The 20961-nt window shown below is 42.8% G+C and overlaps 1 protein-coding gene and 1 pseudogene across 2 annotated transcripts in view; one reads left to right on the plus strand and one right to left on the minus strand.

The window, feature by feature from the left end:
* Positions 1–4631: 4631 nt before the first annotated feature.
* LOC143394643 (cyclin-dependent kinase 1 pseudogene) lies at positions 4632–10351 on the minus strand (annotated as a pseudogene).
* Synj2bp (synaptojanin 2 binding protein) overlaps positions 10203–20961 on the plus strand; it is a 32547-nt gene continuing 21788 nt past the window's right edge. For both annotated transcript variants that reach the window (XR_013090749.2, XM_076850290.2), the window contains exon 1: positions 10203–10413. Coding sequence is in view for 1 of the 2 variants with exons in the window: in XM_076850290.2 (XP_076706405.1) it covers positions 10350–10413 (64 nt within the window). In the remaining variant the exon portion in view is untranslated. The remainder of the gene's footprint in view (positions 10414–20961) is intronic.

Here is a 20961-nt window from a genome sequence, read left to right on the forward strand (position 1 = left end):
AGCTCCCTACCCCAGCCCTGGTCCTTGGCTCTTCATTTCCTGGCCTGTCTCCTTGATTGAGCCTCTGGTGGTCCTTCTTGCTCAGTGCCTCCCTAGACTTGGTGTGCAGGCCCCTTGCTAAGGCCCCTTCCCTGCTCCCCTTGGCTTCCCTGTACTGCAGTACCCTAGTGCAGCCCCACCTTGTGGGCCCTGCCCTTTGCTGTTCTCCCCTGGCATGGGGTCTCCTCTGGGTACCTAACCTGGGCTCTTTCTGCCAAAATACCCATACCCATCCTCAATCCTTCAGGCTGTGCAATCCTTCGGCCCTCCTGTCATCCCTGTCCCTGCCAAGTCCCTTTTCACGATCCCCTTCCGAGGATGTTCACATGGGCCAAGTGACTGGACCTGGTCTCTTGGTCCTGAAGGCTCCTTTTGGGAAAACCTAGCACTGCTCCTAGCCTGAGCCCTTTGGCCTCCCTCAGCGAGGGCACTGCTCCCAAATCCTGACAACAGGCGGTAAACCTGGGCCTTGAGCCTTCCTTCCACTGTGCCACCTGCTCCCCATTCTCCCCTCCCTCTCCTACCTATTCCTGTCTGTTTTAATGTACCCAAGCCCAAGTGCTCCCACGTGGCTCTTCATTCCTGGTCCTGGCTCCATGTGAGAGCCTCTGGGCACACTTCTCGAGGACCCTGTCCCCATCCCTTGGTTTCAGGCCCTTTTTTTCTGCTTCCTCCTGGGCCTCCCCTCTGTTCCCCTTGTGCTGTGGTATCCTGGCACTGCCCGGACTCTCTGCTCCCCCTGCTTCTCTCTAGCCTGGGCTCCTCGAATGGGTCCTGGCTCCCACTGATCCCCCCCACCTCCGCACACCAGGTATCCCCTAACAGTGCCCTCCTTGATCCAGGTCCCTCTCTGAGGATCTACTCACCCAGAGTAGAGGAGCAGAATTGGCTGGCCTCTGTGCCCTGAATGCTCCTATGGGAAACACAGTCCTGCCACTCACCTGAGTCCCCTTCGCAGCCTGAACTTTGAGACCTGGCAGTTAACATGGGACTTGCTCCAACCCAGTCCTGAGCGATCCCCTCCCTTCCCTCCCCTGCCCTCTCGCCTTGTATGCTGCCCCTACCCCAACCCACTCCTCCCTAACCCTGACCCTTTGCGATCCAGTCCCTGGGCCTGGCCGCCCTCCTGAGACCCTGAACGCATTCCATGTGTCCTTTGGCATAGTGTGGCATCTCTTGGTGTCGGCTCTGACCTGGAGGCTTCTTGCTTGGGCCCCCTATCGCGCTCCCCTTGGTACTCCTTATGCCTCCCTCTGTCTCCTGGTCCTTGTGCAGCACCTTCCTCCCCTTCCCCTCTAGCTTTTCCCTGACTCTTGCACGTATCCTGTGCTTTGGGTCCCTCTTACTTGTGGGTTGGTTGTTCCCTTGCCTGGGCTCCTGGCTTGGGTCCTGGTATTCGCCCCTCCGTGCACTCAACGTGACTCCCCTCATTGGCCTCCCCTCACCCCCCTCCTGGCCCCCTTCCCTTGCAAGGCCTCCTTTGCCAGGTCCCCGGCTTTGGATTCTCATCTGGGCCAGGGTGCCTCATGGCAAACTGAGCCCTGCCCCTCGCCTGGGCCCCATGCTCTTCCTGGGCCCTTGGTCCTACACCCAGAACACTGGCACCTGGCAGTGGCCCTAGGACTGGGGCCTGCCTCCCCACTGCTGGATCCCCAGCCTTCCCTCCCAAGTCCTATTCACTGTCCTGAGCCCACTGCCCCAGTCCTGACCCTTGGCTCTCCATTCCCTACCCAGTCTCCTTGCTTGAGCCTCTGGTGGCCCTTTTTGCTCTGTGAATATGTCTCTGGGGTTTTTCTGAGGGTCCTTCACTGGGGACGTTTCCCTGTTCCCCTTGGCTTCCCTGTAGTGCAGTACCCTAGTGCTTCCCAGCCTGTCCGGTCCTGACCTTCCCTGCACTCTCCCCTGGCCTGAGCCCTCCTCTAGGTACCTAACCTGGGCTCCTTGCTGGGGTCCTGCCTCCAACCCCATCCACACCCGTCCTGCAGACCTTCAGGCTATGCCCTCCATCAACCCTTCTGTCATTCCTGTTCCTGATCCCATTTTCAGGATGCTCACCTGGGCCAGGGGACTTAACCTGGCCTCTTGGCCCTACGGGCTCCCTTTGGGAAAATGTAGCCCTGCTCCTTGCCTGGGCCCTTTGGCCCCCCTCAGCCCAGACCCTGCTCCTGAACCCTGACACCCTGCAGTGGACCTGGGCCTTGAGCCTTCCTCCCCCAATGGCACCTGCTCCCCTATCTCCACTCCTGCCCCTCCCCATCCATATCCCTTTTCATTCACCCAAGCCCAGGCTCTCCATTACTTGGCCCAGCTCCTGCTTGAGACCCTGACCGCCCTTCTCGAGGACCCCGTCCCTGTCCCTTGGTTTCAGGCCCTATTTACTGGACCCCTCCTGTGCCTCCCCTCTGTTCCCCTCATGCTGTGGCATCCTGGCACTGCCAGGACCCTCTGCTCCCCCTGCTTCTCCCTAGCCTGGCTCCTGGAATGGGTCATGGTAGTCCACCCCACCTCCGCACTCCAGATATCCCCTCACAGTGCCCTATTTTGCCCCTCCTTTGGTCCAGGTCCCTCTCTGAGGATCTACTCACCTGGGGCCAAGGAGCGGAATTGGCTGGCCTCTGTTCCCTGAATGCTCCATATGGGAAACAGCCCTGCCCCTCGCCTGGCTCCCCTTCACAGCCTGAACCTGGAGACCTGGCAGTTAACATGGGACTTGCTTCAACCCAGTCCTGAGCGATCCCCTCCCTTCCCTCCCCTGCCCTCTCGCCTTGCATGGTGTCCCTACCCCAACCCAGCCCTCCCTAATCCTATCCCTTTGTGCTCCAGTCCCTGGGCCTGGGCGCTTGCCTGAGACCCTGACCATATTCTTCATGTCCCTTGGCATAGCATGGAGTATCTTCGTGTTGGATCTGACCTGGGGGTCCTTTGCTTAGGCCCCTCAGTGGCTCCCCTACGTGCCCCTTGCGCTTCCCTCTGTCTCCTGGTCCTCGTGCAGCCCCTTCCTACCCTTCCCCTCATGTTTTCCCCTGACACTCATGCATGGGGTCTCCTGCTTCTTGGGTCTTTCATCACCATAGGTCGGGTGGGTCTCTTGCCTGGGCTCCTGGCTTGGGTTCTGGCTCTCATCCCTCCACGCACCCACCCCGACCCCCGACCGTGCCCTCCCGTCCCCCTCCTCCTGGCCCCCTTCCCTTGCCAGGCCTCCTTTGCCAGGTCACTGGCCTTGGATTCTCATCTGAGCCAGGGCGTCTTATGAGAAACAGAGCCCTGCCTCTAACCTGGGCCCCTTGCTCTCCCTGAGTGCTTGGTCCTGCACCAGGAACCCTGACACCTAGAGGTGACCCAGGTCCTGGAGCCTGACTGCCCCCTGCTGGTTCCCCTGCCTTCCCTCCCAAGTCTTGTCCACTCTCCTGAGGCCCCTGCCCAAGCCCTGGCCCTTGGTTCTCCTTTTCTTGGCCTGGCTCCTTGCTTAAGCCTCTGCTGGCCCTTCTTGTTCCATGCTCTTCTGGGCTTTGTCTGAGGGCCCCTCCCTGGGGCCACTTCCCTGCTCCCCTTGGCTTCCCTGTACTGCAGTGCCCTAGTGCTGCCCTAACCTTCCCCGCTCTCCCCTGGCCTGGGCCCTCCTCTAGGTCTCCTGCCTGGGCTCCTTGCTCGGGTCCTGACCCCCACCACCCTGACACCTGTCCTGGGGCCCTTCAGACTGTACCCTCCTTTAGCCCTCCTGTCGTTTCTGTCTCTGCCAGGCTCACTTTCCTCATCCCCTTTCCAGGATGCAAACTCGGGCCAGGGGACTTGATCTGGCCTCTTGGCCTTGCAGGCTCCCTTTGGGAAAACGAAGCCCTGCCCTTGCCTGGGCCCTTTGGCCTCCCTCAGCCTGGCTCATCCTGACACCCTGCAGTGGATCTGGGCCTTGAGCACTCCTCCCCCTGTGCCACCTGCTCCTCTTTCTTCCCTCCTGCCCCTCCCCATCCATGTCCCTTTTCATTCACTCAGGCCCAGGTGCTAGCACTTGGCTCTCCATTACTGAGCCCGGCTCCTTGCTTGAGCCCCTGGCCGCCCTTCTTGAGGACCCTGTCACTGTCCCTTGGTTTCAGATCCCTTTTGCTGGCCCACTCCTGTGCCTCCCCTTTGTTCCCCTCATCCTGTGGTATCCTGGCACTGCCTAAACACTCTGCTCCCCCTGCTTCTCCCTAGCCTAGGCTCCTGGAATGGGTCTTGGTAGTTCACCCCACCTCTGCACTCCAGGTATCCCCTCACAGTACTCCCTTTTGCTCCTCTTTTAGTCCAGGTCCCTCTCCGAGGATCTACTCACCTGGGGCAGAGGAGCTGAATTGGCTTTCCTCTGTGCCCTGAATGCTCCCTATGGGAAACACAACCCTGCCACTTGCCTGCATCCCCTTCGCAGCCTGAACCTTGAGGCCTGGCAGTGAACATGGGACTTGCTCCAATCCAGCCCTGAGAGACCCCCTCCCTTCCCTCCCCTAGCCCTCTCACCTTGAATGGTGTCCCTTCCCCAGCCCAGCCCTCCCTAACCCTGACCCTTTGTGCTCCAGTCCCCGCGCCTGGGCGCTTGTCTGAGTCCCTGACCATGTTCCTCATGTCCCTTGGCATACCATGGAATATCTTTGTGTTGATGCCAATGCTACAAATATGGTGCCTATACTTCAAATGTCAACTGGAGTGGAGTAATGAGCAGACCCCAGCAAAACTTCAGGAGTTCTATACCAGAATGGTACTATCTTATGTGTATATACCCTAATAGTTATTCTAGAAGATCTGGAAAGCCAAAATCAGCTAGTTTCATTGTTCCTTCACCATAAATAAGAGGTTTTAAGTCTCTGTGAAGAACTTCTAGCGTGACAAAACATAATACCTTGAAGGATTTGATACAAATAACTCTTAACAAGTGAAGAATCTTTGAACTGACCAGAAGGAATAGAATCCAAGTATTTCTTGAGATCCATAGAAAGGAATTCAATAGAGAAATTTCCTGACTTGCAGTACTAGGAAGCCCTACCTCTTCACCTTCTAGTCTGATTTTCTTCATGGCTACCACTTGACCTGTTGTTTTGTGTCTACCCTTATATACAACTCCATAAGTACCTTCCCCAATTTTCTCTATTTTGGTATGGTCTTCCACAGTTACTCTATAGGTAGGATAGATCCCATCTTATTGTCCCATGATGGCTACAGTGGCAGCTACCATGTTCATAACTCCACACTCAACTTCCAAGCACCAGCTTTGAAGCCAAGTGCCCAAGGTCACTAGTTTTAATATAAAATACAATGATGACCAAAACAGACTTCACTCACTTAGACTTTCCTATTGCTGATAGTCAGTCATCCCTTGAACCCCCTACTAGGGCTGCTGCATTTAGATCACCACATAAAATTTCTTCACCATATGCAGGATATTGAATTTCCTCAAGCTATATGTTTGTCAGTCCCAGCTGTCCTGGAGCTCTTGGGCCTTTCATATACCTCCCATGATGTCCCTGGTATGATGGCCATTCCCAGGACTACTAGTGGCATACTTGCATACTTGTTACATGTGTCATCAATGTCACATTGTGTGTGTGTATGTGTTGCTGGGGATTGAACCCAGGGTTCAATTCATGCTAGGCAAGCATTCTACTACTGAGCTATATCCCCAAGCCCCATATCATGAATCTTGGTACTGATCTTAACATACCACATAGGCAATTTATCCTATTTTGAGTATATGGTAATATACATCACATAAATATTGAGTTTAATAAGAAAGAAACTGCCTTGGTTTGGTGGCAAATGCAAATTAAGCTCAGCTAACAATAAAACATCTAAGCGCTCAGAGACTTTATGGAACAGTGCTTCATGCTAGACTGTCCAAACATCAAGCAGTTTACCTTCCGTGAGAGGGGCAAGACTAAGTTCTAAAGATCTCAGATACCCTCTGAATATTATTAAAATGCCTGGCTCTAAAAATGTCTAAAATATCTTTCCTCCATCATCCACTCTGAATCTTCCCAACATTCCTCCTTCCATTAGAGTGGATGATATGAAGTTGGATGTTAGTAAAGCCTTTTAAATTCTTTCAGAAAAATCACAAAATGCTGTTTGATTTATTCTTTATTGCCTCTATAATTCCATCCCTGTCATGATTCCATAATTTGTCTCAATTGTTTTCTCTGAGTGGGAGCTCCTATTTCTCATTTTCTGCCTCTCTATATATTAGGCTGCTTCATTCTACACTTCCATTCCAGGGGTGGTGGCACACACCTGTAATCCCAGCTAGTTGGGAGGCTGAGGCAGGAAGATGGCAAGTTGGAGCCCAGACTGGGCAACTTAGTGAGAAATTTTCTTAAAATAAAAAATAAAGGGCCTGGGCTGTAGCTCAGTGGTAAAGTGCTTGCCTGGCACATGTGAGGCACTGGGTTTGATCCTCAGCACCACATAAAAATAAATATATTGTGTGTCCACCTGCAACGTACAAATATTTTTAAAATAAACAAATAAATAAAAGGGCTGTTGCTATAGCTTAGTGCTAGAGTGCTCCTGGGTTCAATCCCCAATACTGCAAACAAAAACTATACTTTCATTAGGCAATTAATATCTCCACCTGTCCCTATACCTATTACTAGCATCTCTTGAACTTATTTAATTACTTTTTTTTTTTCACTGCCCATGTTTTTCCTTTGAAGCTGTGTGCTCAGATCAGGACATTCCTCCCAGGTACAGAGTGATGATCTCCTCAACCACCTCCCATTATGGGTTTTCTCCTTTCAAATCTTCTCATTGATGACATCTTCAATTTCTTTTTCCATTTATACTTGATCTCTTTTCTCTTGGCTTTCCAATGTCATTTATTCTTATCTTAGTTTTTTCACTTTTTTGCTGCCTTTTATAATGATTGCTTTATTCAACCAACATAAGTGGAAAAGGGCTGGAAATGAGGGTAATGAAAGTCTGAATTTTAAGTAAAAATGTAATTTTGAAAGTTTCACTTCACTGATTCATTGTGACAATCTCGAAAGAGCGCCCTCATAAAGAGGAATGAACAGTTTGGAGATGTTAGGTTACTTGGTCAAGCCCAGACAACTGGAAACAGATGGAACTGAACTTGAAATAAAGTATTCTTGGCATCATCTTCTGTGTTCTTTCCACTACCATGTTAACTTTTTTCAAGGTGAGCAAATAAGAGCCATTCCTGCTGAATCTGTCTTATTTGTTTGGTACACATAGCAGCTGCTAGTTTGGTTTTTACATATACATTTGAATGCCTTTTTATTGGGCCTACATTTGTCAATCTTCCAATGTTCCCTCTAACCCCTGTGGTCACCTTGAAACAAAGAATAAAACAAAAAATAAAAACTATTTCTTGACTTAGCTGCGGTTCCAAGGAAGCTAAAACTGGTATGTTCTCTGGCTAGCACAGCCCAGCTAAATCTACATATGTATATCACCTGGCTTTTGTTTCTATAAATTGTAACTGCTTCTGTGGGACCATGATAAACCCAGCCTAATTCCCTCTTAAGACTGGGAGCCATTTCATCACAAAAGCATGAAAAGTTGATTTCAGCTTTAGCATAAATTACTGCGATTTCTAAACTTGCTTGAAATGCCTGCCCGTGCCTTGAACTCACCCATGCCTGGCTTTCCCTGGCCAGATAATGACCCTCTCTGAAATTCTAGTGGCGCCTCGTAAATTCTGATGTTGGGATCTAAATTTACTCCCTATGTGCTGGACCATTAATCTACTACCTGCCTTTATATTATGCTTGTCAAAATCCTGTTATCTGTAAGTTCTTAAGACACTCCCCGCCCCTTTTTGCAACTTTCTGTGCTTTAAAGCTGCCCTCCTAGAGAGCTGTGGGGCTGTCTTGTTCCCAGGGGTTTTGGGAGAGACAGCCCCAGCCAGTAGGAATTACAAGCTTGCTTTAATTTGATTTAAATTGGAGTCGGTGGTCTTTTCTTTGCCACATGGTTTAACAACCATCAGAGAAAAAAATCTTGCTGTTTCTCCCCAGTTTGATAAAACTGCATAAAATTCATTTTTGTTCTTCCATTGTTTGTTTATTTCTTTCATGGGCAGATGGCAGGCAGGTCCCTTGGCTTGGTAGCCAGTAACAACGTCATATATATGTACACGTGTGTGTGTGTGTGTGTGTGTGTGTGTGTGTGTGTTGCAAGGGGGCAAAACTGCAACATATGCAGTCAAGGAGAGAAATAAAGAATGTCTACATGCTTCTGCCCCTTTCAATGCTTTATTCACTCAAATTGCTCAATACAATTTCACTCTATAGGTTCTTAAGGACAATCCTTAATACTAGGCACTGCAATAGACAATCAATTCACAGCAAACAATTCTAGATTAACTCTAAGCACTGCAAACACACTTAATCATGACAGGCTAATGACACACATTCCCTCTGCAGGCTAAGTTCAAAAGTCTTTAGCCTTAGGCTTTAAGTCCAGCAGATGCACACTCACTCAGACCACAGTGATCAGGTCTGAGTGAACCAAGGCAGGCTTTTCCTGGTGTGGAGTGGATGACCCGTTGAGAAGGGGGTCGTAGGGAGGAGTTGCGGCTCTCACCATGGTCCAGATGAGGTTTTAGAGTTTGAGAGCAGTGAGGATGGAAAGAGGATCAGGAAACGATGACAAGTGACAGGATGTCAGGTCCTCATCAGGCTCTCCAGCTCGATTGCATCCTTGTTTCAGCTGGCTGAATTCCTGTTCACCAACTCTATTATTTATACTAAATTTTGGGGCTTTTGACCCCCATCCTTTCAATCTTTATCAGCTACCTCAGTATTTCTCCTTGACATCATTTACCCTGGGGTCAGAAACATCCAGCCTGCCAGAGGTTTCATTCTATTTATCAGAGTGAGGGGAAGTAACTTGCTTGAGGCCATACTGGAGGGATCTGTTGGATGTACCTGGTGAGACTGCAGGTTTTCAAACTGGAGTTTAAAAAATGAAGTTGCTTAGGCTCAGGCCTAAGGCCATCCTCAGAGAGAGAGAGAGACAAACAGACAGACAAACTTACTTTCCTGGCTTTTAAGCCCTGAAAGTTTCTTCAAGCTCAGTATGGAATATCTGCTCACCAAAATCAAGAAAGCTGAGCTAAAAAGTCATAGCTAGGGAGTGCACTAATTTTACTATAAGGGTTAAAAAGAAGAAAAATGATTGAAGCTTTCCCTATTGTCAAAAGGATAAAAGGATAAAAGGATGAGATATTTTTCCTTCTTCCTTTACTTTGAGGATTTTCTTGGGGGCGGGGGGGAAATCTGTAATTACATTACTTCCTCTGTGTCTCTGTATATATATAAAAATTAAATAAGCCTCTGTCAGATACAAACATGGGATCTTTTTCTTAAGGTTCTGGGACACAACTTTGAAAGGTCAATATCAAGAAAGATGGTCCTCCATCTCCTGTCACCAAGGAAGTTATCCAAAGTGGCTTGTGCCAAGATCTAAGAATCTTCTTGTCAGAAAGGGAGGGGGGAGCGGGTGGAGGGGGAGCAGGTGGAGGGGGAGCAGGTGGAGGGGGGGGAGGAGGAGGGGGGAGAGGGAGGGGGGAACGGGGAGGGAAGGAAAGGAGGAGCAGGGCAGGGGTGAGGGGAGCGGGGAGGGGAGCAGGGAGGGGAGCGGGGGGAGGGAAGCAGGGAGCGGTGGGGGGCTAGAGATAGTTTTGTTTTTCCTTTGGGTAAAGGCAAATAATTAACACGGCCAGCCACCCCAAGGGTGAACTACCGAAGAATGAGTGGCAAACGGTGCCCTCTTACAGGAGAACATGCACGTAACGGGTTGCATCTGCTTGGCTACATAAAAGGTATGATTTCCATTCTTTGCAATCTCATTAATAGATCATTTGTGATGCTCATCCTAGTTTGGACGGATACTAATAGATTAATAAAACTCCTTCCTTTCTACATTTTTCTACATTTGTTATTTCCTGAGATGGCAGGAAATTTAATTTTAAAAATTTCCTCGACAAAATCAATTTTTTTAAGTCCCCCACCAGTACAAGCCTCCCTCTGCTCCCATCTTCCCATCTGCTCTCAGACTAACTCCGGAGTCTTTGTGGCTGGGACCCACATTGAGGCTCGCTGGGAAAAGGCGGTGAGATAACGCGATCCCTCGCGGCGAGATAACGCGAGAGCCACAATTCCCTGCGTTCCCTGCGCCCTCGGCCCGGCGGCGGCTTCTTCCGGTTCGCAGGCTTCGGAAACCGAAAGGACTGTTCCTGGGACACTGCGCCGAGACCGGTTCACCTTCACCTGTGCAGAGCGCCAGCTGACCCGAGGAGGAAGCCAGGCGAGCAGTGGAACATGAACGGAAGGGTGGATTATTTGGTCACTGAGGAAGAGATCAATCTTACGAGAGGACCCTCAGGTATGTGCGGGACTTGACTCGGAGCAGGGGACTTGAGGGTGTAATTGCAGAGCAGACATTTGTTCTGCTAACCCGGGTTTACCTGGCCTCGGGGCAGGCAGGCCCCAACCTCGAAGTTCCTGTAAGCTTTCAGGCACGTAGGAAAAATCTTGGCATCCATCGTTAGTCAGATAACGGGTCTGAGGACTCGGCTTCATAATCTAGTCGGTTTACCACATGAGTTCACAGCCAGGAAGGGATTCTGTCAGCTAACGGTGCTAGACAAAACGAGAAAAGTCCTGCTTCTAAGCCAGCATATCGCGGATACCATCCCCTTCCTACCCTTGTCTGCTCGATTTCTGTTTCTGAGGGACCGGTTATTTTTTTTACAAAAGCATCCAAACTTGGTACTACTCCAGAATTGTTCAGGGGTTTTAATTTTTGCTCTTTCATTAAAAAAAAAAAAAAAAAAAAAAAACCAAAACGCTATTTCCTAGGCCCCATCTTCAGAGTATTGGATTCAGTATGGATTTTGGTTTTTGTCTTTTAAACTGAACATCTCATGTGGTTCAGATATAGCTAGATGCTCACTTACCTCTTTTCCGTGACACTTCGTTATGCTGTGCTTTTGACATGACTACAACTGCCTTTCTTGACGTTGGTTGCCTTTTCTATAAGGCGGTTTAGTTTTTCCATTAAGAGTTTTAGATTTAGGATTACACTACCTAGGGCCAAATCTTTATCTAGCCTCTTACTAACTTTGTAACTGATGCAAGCCTTAATTTCTCCTCTGTAAAATGGGAATGGTTACAGAATATACTCCTCTGTAAAATGGGAATGGTTATAGAATATATTCAGAGTGTTGTGAGAGTGAAATGAGTTAATCTCTGTAAAATATTTAGAACATTGTCTGACATGTGTAAAGCAGTGTGTTTGCTACTGTTGTTATTGTTAATGGATGAATGGCTAGGTGACAGTTAAGTCTTGCCAAATACTGTATTTCAAGTGCCTCTAATCAAGTACTCTGAGTTCTCTGAAATGTCCTTTCATTCTTTTCTCATTGCCACTACCTAGAACCATCCCTCACCTTCTCTTATGTGGAATTTTGCAATAGTTTACTCACTACTAATAGATCATTCTTTATGAAACATGACGTTCAGATTTATCCATATTTGTGTCTTCCTTCCTGTTGTTTAAAAAAAAGTGGGGGGCAACAGGCAGTTGATCTTATGTATAAGATCATATCATAACTTACTGCTTCTCCCAGATTAGATCCTTCCTAATCATTCAACATTCTACACAATTTATAGATTGTCTCTCATATATTGCCAAGGTCTTTGTTTTATCTCCTATCAAGGAAAAGATGGAATGGCTGTTATCCCTTGTTTTACAAATGAGGAAATCTTGACTTTTTCATCATACAGCTCTTATGGGACAGATTTAAGAATTGGATCCAGGTCTGCATGAGTTAAAAATCAAGCTCTGAAATACTAGAGATAATTTTATTTTGTTTTGTTTTTGTTTTCTCACTGAAGTCTCCTCTCTCTACTAGGAGGTTTTCTAATTTTTTAACAAAAATGTATATTTCAGCCAGATATGTTAGTTTTAGGGTGTGGTAGCACACACCTGTAATCCCAGTGGATCTGGAGGCTGAGACAGGAGGATCACAAGTTCAGAGCCAACCTAAGCAACTCAGTGAGGCCCTGTCTCTAATAAAATACAAAATTGGGCTGAGGATGTGGCTCAGTGGTTGAGTGCCCTGAATTCAATCCCTGGTGCCCCCCCCCCAAAAAAAAATATATATTTCATTTCTTTCTTTTTTTTTGGCTAATGCTTTGTCTAGTGCATGACACAAAATGATCAGTAAAGTAAATGACCAAACTGATATATTAGAATAAAATAATGGAATGTGTTTCAGTAAAAAGAACCAGCAACAAGGTTTTTTTAAGCTTTTGCAAGGTCATAAACAGTAGATAACAATTTGAAAAAAAAGAATGAGGTTGGGCATACTGTGTTACAGTGATGGCTAGAAAATTAGCTAAGATACAATAAATAAGGGGAAGAAATAGGTGGAAAAACTCCACGGAACAAAAGAGCTCTGAAGATTAGTCTAAAGGTCAGAGCATGGTGGTGCATGCCTATAATCCCAGCAGCCTAGGAGGCTGAGCAGGAGGATCAGAAGTTCAAGTCAGCCTCAGCAACTTAGGCCCTAAGCAACTTAGCAAGAACCTGTCTCAAAATAAAATATAAAAAGGGCTGGGGGTGGGGTGGGGAGAAGGATTAGTCTAAAGGTCTTTTCAGAACAATCCTTAAGAACATCTAGCCATTATTTGGGGGAAACAGAAATGAAAGATAAGTGGATAGGTGCATCCCACTTTGTGGAGCCATATGACTAAGTGGATTATATTCGAATAATTGTGAAATTATTTATTGAAGGAAAGACAACTAAGATGATAGAAATGTTAGTTTTAGAAGACTCAAAATTAAAGTAAAACTTTAAAATTTATTTACTGTTTGTTACATGTCTACATATGATTAAGAATTTTTGATACTGAAGGACAAGAAATGATTCCTGTACAATAGGATATTTGTTAGTCAAAAGAAAATGAGGGGCTGGGGTTGTGGCTCAGTGGTAGAGCGCCTGCCTAGCACGACATGTGAGGCCCTTGGTCGATCCTCAGCACCACATAAAAATAAATAAATAAATAAATAAATAAATAAATAAAGGTATTGTGTCAAACTGCAACTAAAAAATAAATATTTTTTTTAAAAAAGAAAGAAAATGAGACTAAGCCAGGCAGGGCAGGCCTGTAATCTAAGTGGCTTGGGAGGTGGAGACAGGAGGATTGCCAGTTCAGAGCTAGCCTCAGCAAAAGTAAGATGCTAAACAACTCAGTGAGACCCTGTCTCAAAATAAAATACAGAATAGGGCTGGGGATGTGACTCAGTAGTTGAGTGCCCGAGTTCAATCCTCACTACAAAAAAAAAAAAAAAAAAAGAAAGAAAGAAAATGAGAATAAAAGTGTCACTGAAAAACAAAAATCAACTAAAGGTAAAAAACCCTGTATGGATGATGTATTGTTAATTACTTAAAGTACAAGCATTAAATGTTTCAATCAATCAGCAGAATGGAATAAAAAAGATCCAATGATATTTTGTTTGCAACAGATTCACATTAACACTAGAGATACAAGTAGATTTATAATGAAAGAATGAAAAAGGATATTCCATTCAAAAGATTGCTGGAATGACTGTACTAATTTCACACAAAATAGATTTAATGTGAAAAAAATTACAAGACACTCAGGGACATTACATAATAAAATTTTTATTGGTTCTTTTTAGTTATACATGACAATGAATAACATAGACAATAGAATTCATTTTGATATAATTATACAAGCATGAAATATATCTTATTCTAGTTAGGATGTACATGTGTGATGTACATGATGGTGGGATTGATGATGGTGTATTCATATAAGTACATAGGAAATTTGTTTTGGATTTATGACACTGTCTTTCCTTTTATCCCCTCTCTTCCCTTTCTCCTTCTTTACCTTATCTCCTGAACTTCTGTTTTCTCCTCTTCCCCCTTATTGTGGTTAGTATACACATATCAGCAAAAGCATTTGACCTTTGGTTTTTTGGGACTGGTTTATTTTACTTAGAATAGTTGTCTCCAGGTCCATCCATTTACTTAGAAATGTCATAAAGTCATTCTTCTTTATAACTGAGTAATACTCCATTGTGTATGTATACCACATTTTTTTGTCCATTATCTGTTGAAGAGCGTCTAGGTTGGTTCCATAGCTTAGTATTGTGAATTGTGCTGCTATAAACATTGATATAAACATCACTGTAATATGCTGATTTTAAATCTTTTGGATTTAAACCAGGTGTGAAATAAATGGGTCAAATGGTGGTTCTATTCCTAGGTTTTGAGGAATCTCCATACTGCTTTCCAGAGTGGTTGTACCAATTTGCAGTCTCACTCAATGTGTGAGTGTACCTTTTTCCCCACATCCTTGCCAATATTTATTATTACTTGTATTCTTGATAATTGCCATTCTGATTGGAGTGAGATAGAATCTCAGTGTAGTTTTAATTTGCATTTCTCCAATTTATAGAGATGTTGAACATTTTTTTCATGTATTTATTGACCATTTGTATTTCTTCTTTTGGAAGTATTTGTTTAGTACTTTGCCCATTTATTGATTGGGTTATTTGGTTGTTTTAGTGTTGAGCTTTTTGAGTTAAAGCTTTGTATATCCTGGAAATTAATACCCTATCTGAGGTACAGGTGGCAAAGATTTTCTCTCATTCTGTAGGCTCTCTCTTCACACTCTTGATTGTTTCCTTTGCTGTGGAGAAGCTTTCTATTTTGATATCATCCCATTTATTGATTATTGATTTTACTTCTTGCACTTTAGGAGTATTGTTAAGAAAGTCAGTTCCTGAGCTGACATGTTGGAGTGTGGGCCTACATTTTCTTCTAGTAGGTGCAGGGTTTCTGGTCTAATTCCTAGGTCTTTGATCCACTTTGAGTTGAATTTTGTGCAGGGTGAGAGATAGGGGTTAAATTTCATTTATGTAGGGATTTCCAGTTTTCCCAGCACCATTTTTTGAAGAGGTTATTTTTTTCCAATATGTGTTTTTGGCGCCTTTATCAAGTTTGAGGTAACTGTAATCTTGTGGGTTTGTCTCTGTGTCTTCTATTCTGTTCCCTTGGTCATCTTATCTGTTTTGGTACCAATGCCATACTGTTTTGTTACTATAGCTCCGTACTATAATTTAAGGTCTAGTACTGTGATGCCTCCTGCTTTGCTTTTCCTCGCTAAGATTGCTTTGACTATTCTGGGCCTCTTAATTTTCCAGATCAGTTTCATGACTGCTTTTTTTTTTTTTTATTTATATGAGGAATGTCATTGGAATTTTGATGAGAATTGCATTGAATCTGTAAAGTGCTTTTGATAGTATGGCCATTTTGATATATTAATTCTGCTTCTTCAAGAATGTGGAGGGTCTTTCCATCTTCTGAGATCTTCCTCAATTTCTTTCTTTGCTATTCTGAAGTTTTCATTGTAGAAGTTCTTTACCTCTTTTGTTAGAGTAATTCCCATGGGACTATTGTGAATGGGATAGTTTTCCTAATTTCTCTTTCAGCTATTTGTTGTAATATAGGAATGCAGTTGATTTTGGGGTGTTAATTTTGTATCCTGCTACTTTGCTAAATTCATATATAAGTTCTAAATGTTTTCTGGTGGAGTTTTTTGGGTCTTCTGAATATAAGATCATGTTGTCCGCAAACACATATAGTTTGAGCTCTTCTTTTCCTACTTGTGTCCCTTTAATTTCTTTCTTTTGCCTAATTGTTTCAGCTAGAGTTTCAAGGACCACGTTGAATGGAAGTGGTAAAAGTGACCACCCTGTCTTGTTGCAGTTTTTAGAGGGAATGTGTTCAATTTTTCTCTGTTTAGAATGATGTCAACCTTGGATTTGTTGTATATAACTTCTACAGTGTTTAACTATGTTCCTTTTTTAAAAAAAAAAAGTTTATTTTTTAGTTCTAAGTGGACACAGTTTCTTTATTTCATTTTTTTTAATGTGGTGCTGAGGATCAAACCCAGTGCCTCACACATACTAGGGGAGTACCCAACCACTGAGCCACAACCCCAGCCCATGTTCTTTTTTCCCTATTTTTACATAATAATTATTAAAAAATCAGTTCATCAGAAAGAATAATAACTGTAAACTTACATGCACTAAATAACAGAGTCCCAAAATACATGAAGCAAATGTTGAAGAATTCAAGGGAAAACAGATGATTTTACAGTAATAGTTAAATTTTAGTACTCCAGTTTTCAGTAATAGGACTGTCAACAGATGAATAAAGAAATACAGGACTGAACAACATTATCAGCAAATTAGACCTAACAGACATACAGAACATTCCATCAAATAATGATAGAATTCCTTTTTTCAATATATGATATTGGATTAACTAGACATTCATTTGCATAAGAATGAGTTTGTATCCTTGCCTTATGCACTATATAAAAATTAAAAATTTATGAATACCTAAGTTTAAGAGTTAACACTATAAAACTCATAGAAGAAGAGATAGGAAAAATCTTCATGACATTGGATTTGGTGATGATTTGTTGGATATGACAGCAATTGCAAAGACAATAAGAGAAGAATAAGAAATAGGGCTTCATCAAACTTAAAAATGTTGTGCATCAAAGGCCATTATCAGGAGTATTAAAGACAATCTACAGAATCAGAGAAGATATTTATTATTTCTGATAATAATTAACAAGCAGAATATGTAAAGAACTCAAATTCAACAAAAACAAAACAAATTAAAAATGAGCTAAGGACTCATCTTCCATAGAAGATGTACAAGTGGCTGATAAACATATTCAACATCACTAGGCATTTGGGAAATGCAGATCAAAACCATAGTGGGATGCTACTTTACACCACTGGGATGACTATTATCAAATAAATAACAAATCTTAGGAAAGATGTGGAGAAACTAGAGCCCTATGCTTGCTAATAGGAATGTAAAATGGTACGACCACTGTGGAAAACAGTTTGGCAATTCCTCGTTTCATAAAACATAGGATTACCCTGTTTTCTAATACTTCCACTTCTGTATATACCCAAAATAATTGAAAGCAGAGACTCAAACAGATGATTGCATACCAGTATTCATAGGAGTATTATTCATAGTAGCTAAAATGTGGAAATACTCCTAATGTCCCTTGATAAATTTTTAAAATTTGGTATATTTAATCAGTAGAATAATATTCAACCATTAAAGGAAAGAGATTCTGATACATGCTATAATGTGGATGAACCTTAAAGACATTCTACTAAGTGAAATTAGACACAAAAGAGAATTATATTATTCCACTTATGAGGTATATAGACAGAATACATAATAGAGGTTGCCAAGATGTGGAAGGAGGAGAGAATGAGGAGTTATTGTCTGATGGGTATAGAGGTGGGTATTTTTGTTTACTGGTTTTGTGAGTGTGTGTGTGTGTGTGTGTGTTTGTGAAAATTCTGGATATGAATAGTGATGGTTGTACAATATTGTGAATGTACTTAATGCCACTGAATTATATAATTAAAAGCCATTAAAACTATAAATTTTACATTAAGCATGTTTTACCATAATAAAGATTTTGTACCCAATAGTTATTTGATGTCTGATAAAAATTAGTGGGATTGATTTTGTGGTAGAAAAAGTTTCCATGTAGACAGAAGGACAAATACAGGGTTTGTCAATCTAGTGCTCATAACTCAATTAGTGATTACAATCCTTGATGTTAATTGACTATTTTGTTTCATTATTAATTATTTCTAGATTATATCCAGAACAACAGGTTGAACAGTTATTTTACTTTATAACTTTAAGACTTTATAGACAAGAATCTGAATGAAATGCAGGGTTTTTCCTTCTCTGACCTAAAGATAAGCAGTAGGAACCTACTACTATGACAAAACTCCAGTCTTTCTTCTGGAATATATTACTGATAGGGACTGTACTCAACCACTATCTTAACATTGTTTTTTTCAGAGCTAGCTCAAAGACCAGCTGGCTCCCAAGATAGCAAGCAGTGCTTAAAAGACTTTTTTCTAAAATAGTACATTTTTCTACAAGGATACAGTATGGCAAAATGGTTAAAAGCTTAGACCTTGGCATCAAACAGCCTTACTTGGAGTTTTGGCTTCACCAAAAGCTTTGTGACCTTTTGTAAAGTTGCCTAATCGCTCCATAACTCTTTTTTGGGGGGGTGGGGTACTGGGAATTGAACCCAGGGGCATTTAACCACTGAGCCACATCCCCAGTTATCTACCCTTACCTCCTGACCCTCACCCCTCTCTGTTCTTTTTTCTCTATTTCATTAGAGACAGGGTCTTGCTGAGTTGCTTAGGGCCCTGCTAAATTGCCTAGGCTAGCTTTGAATCCTCCTTCCTCAGCCTCATGAGCCACTGGGATTACAGGTGTGTGCCAACTGCATCAGCCTTCATAACTCATTTTAAAAATTCATCTGTATGGAAGTATAATTTATACTATATTACTTCATAGATATTAAATACTCAGCAAATATTAACTGTTTCTGTTGCTGTTGCCTTTACTTATAAATGGGCTCAGGGTCCAGACCTGTAGTCAGGAGGAGTCTAGAAGAATGTGTTTCTCATTTAGCTTTCCAAGGTTCTTCTACTAAATACACTTTCTTTTCCTCTCAATCCTCTAATGGTATCATTCTGTACCACCTGCAACCTTTCCTTTTTTGGGAGTGTGTTTGGACTGCTCATCAAAATTAGAGACTGAGCAACCCATTTTAATTTTGTTATATTTTAAAATTTATTAGCATATTATAACTAGAGTTCACTAAGCAATATTTTTCATTCACTCGGTTTTTTAAAACATTTGCTGAATCCCAGTCTTTTCTTTCTCCCATTGGCCTTCATCCTTTTTGGACCTTAGCTCCACAACATACTATTGTCATCAGTATGTCCCTCTCTGGTCTTATTTTTACCCTCCAAACCTAACCTCCACCCTGTATGTTCTTCCCTTTGAGTATCTACTCTGATATGTCTTTACATGCACTTTGTAAACAGGTAATAGTTTTGTATTTACTTATGGGAAGATATTATGTTGTGAATATCAACATGACATTTTAAAACTCTACCCATTTTTTTTAAATTATTTTTTAGCTGTCAGTGGATCTTTTATTTGTTTGTTTTATTTATATGTGATGATAAGGATCTAACCCAGGGTCTCACGCGTGCCAGGCAAGCGCTCTACCACTGAGCCACAACTCCAGCCCCCTATCCATGTTATTTTAATATGATTATTAGTGCTTCTAACTTTTAACTGTATTTTAATCTGTTTTCCAAAAGATGAACATTTAGATTACTGTCAGTTCCACACTACACACAATGTCCCGTAGTAAACATAGTTTTACATTAATATTTGTAGATGGGATGATAATATGTGTCCAAACTGGCATGATTTTGAAATTGAAAAGGAACACTTAATAACATTGGGGCAGAAGGTGTATACCACGACTTCCAGACAAACCAGAGTATGTGAACACCCTATTCATGAAAGATTTTTCTAGAATATAGCTAATAATCAGAAGATATGTACTAGATAGGCTTTCTCCTTCCAGTTGTTTCACATTGGCATCTGTTCCAGTTTGTTGATAAAATATGCTGGATGATTGTTGCAAATTTAAAATATCACCCTTGCCAGAAAATACTCCTAAGGGTGATTTCTAGGTCACAGGTCATACTTAATTTCAATAAGTTCTAATGTAGTCTTTTCCTGTTTATAGGTGGGTGGACTTTTAAATCTGTCTAACCATTTTTCAGGAGTTCTCACATTTGTACTGTGTATTTATTCCTCCTTTTGCAGCAAAACTATATAGTTTTGGTAAGTAGCCATTACTAGTTTATTGATGACTACTCCTAGAACCTTACTCCAATATAACAACTATTGTGTATTGTATAAAGAAATTTTTTCATATTTTATGTTATTGGGTCCTAGTATTACTCTTTGAGGTAGAGAGGGCAGAATTTTTAATCCTTGTTTTACAGAAAAGGAAGCTGAGGATCAGAGATAAACTGACTCACATTTCTGGTAAGTTATGGAGTTGAACTTGGAATCATTTCTTTTATTTGCTTCTACAGTATTTAAAAGGGACAGGCAAAAAGATAAACTTCTGTTTGTGATTAAAACAGGGATTGTCCAGTTTAGCTTTGCCTTATTCAGAACCTAACACGGTACCTGACATGTGGTAAATAACAAATGTGAACAAATAAACTGGGATTATCTAGGGATACACAGGGTCCAAATTTAAATTTTAATTTTAATACTGGGAATTGAACCCAGGGACTCTTGTGCATTTGTATGCTAGACAAGTGCTGTCCTATTGAAGTATATCTTTGAGTTGAAACACTGTTACGGAGACTTCCATTTATAGTAGCAAGGCTTTGAGTTATAGATGAGCTCAGTTCTGTAAAAGTGGATGAAGAGGGCTTTACATCTTCCCAGGAGTTCTCATTTTAAGTGGTTTGGTTCATTTATGACAGAAGTTAGCAATGAGTTATAAATGTACCTATATAATGTGATATTAAGGGGTGGGTAGTAGAATGTGCTTGTTTATAATAAGTCTCAGTAAGATTTCTTCTACTTATCTTCTTTTGGATACTGTTCTATTGCTTTAAATAACCTGTGGCAGAGTTCCTTCTCTTGCTAACTGTTGTAATGCATTTGGCTACTTAATACTTGCTTTCTTTTCCCAAGATCCCCAGAGACAACAGCATTTTGGTGAGACTCCAACCATACTAAGGATGTTGTATTTCATTGAAAGATTTTCTATAAATAGTTTGTCCCAGGATTGGGACAGGCTGATTGGCCTCATCTCCCTTACCCAAACCTGCCATTGTTCTGAAGTCATTTCAGAGCCTTCCATAATCTAGATCTGTCTACCTTTTCACTTCATCTCAAGTTATCAGAACCTCCCTAACACCCCCATCTTCTAT

The sequence above is a fragment of the Callospermophilus lateralis genome, chromosome 3 (assembly GCF_048772815.1).
Source record: "Callospermophilus lateralis isolate mCalLat2 chromosome 3, mCalLat2.hap1, whole genome shotgun sequence".
Classification (NCBI taxonomy): domain Eukaryota; kingdom Metazoa; phylum Chordata; class Mammalia; order Rodentia; family Sciuridae; genus Callospermophilus; species Callospermophilus lateralis.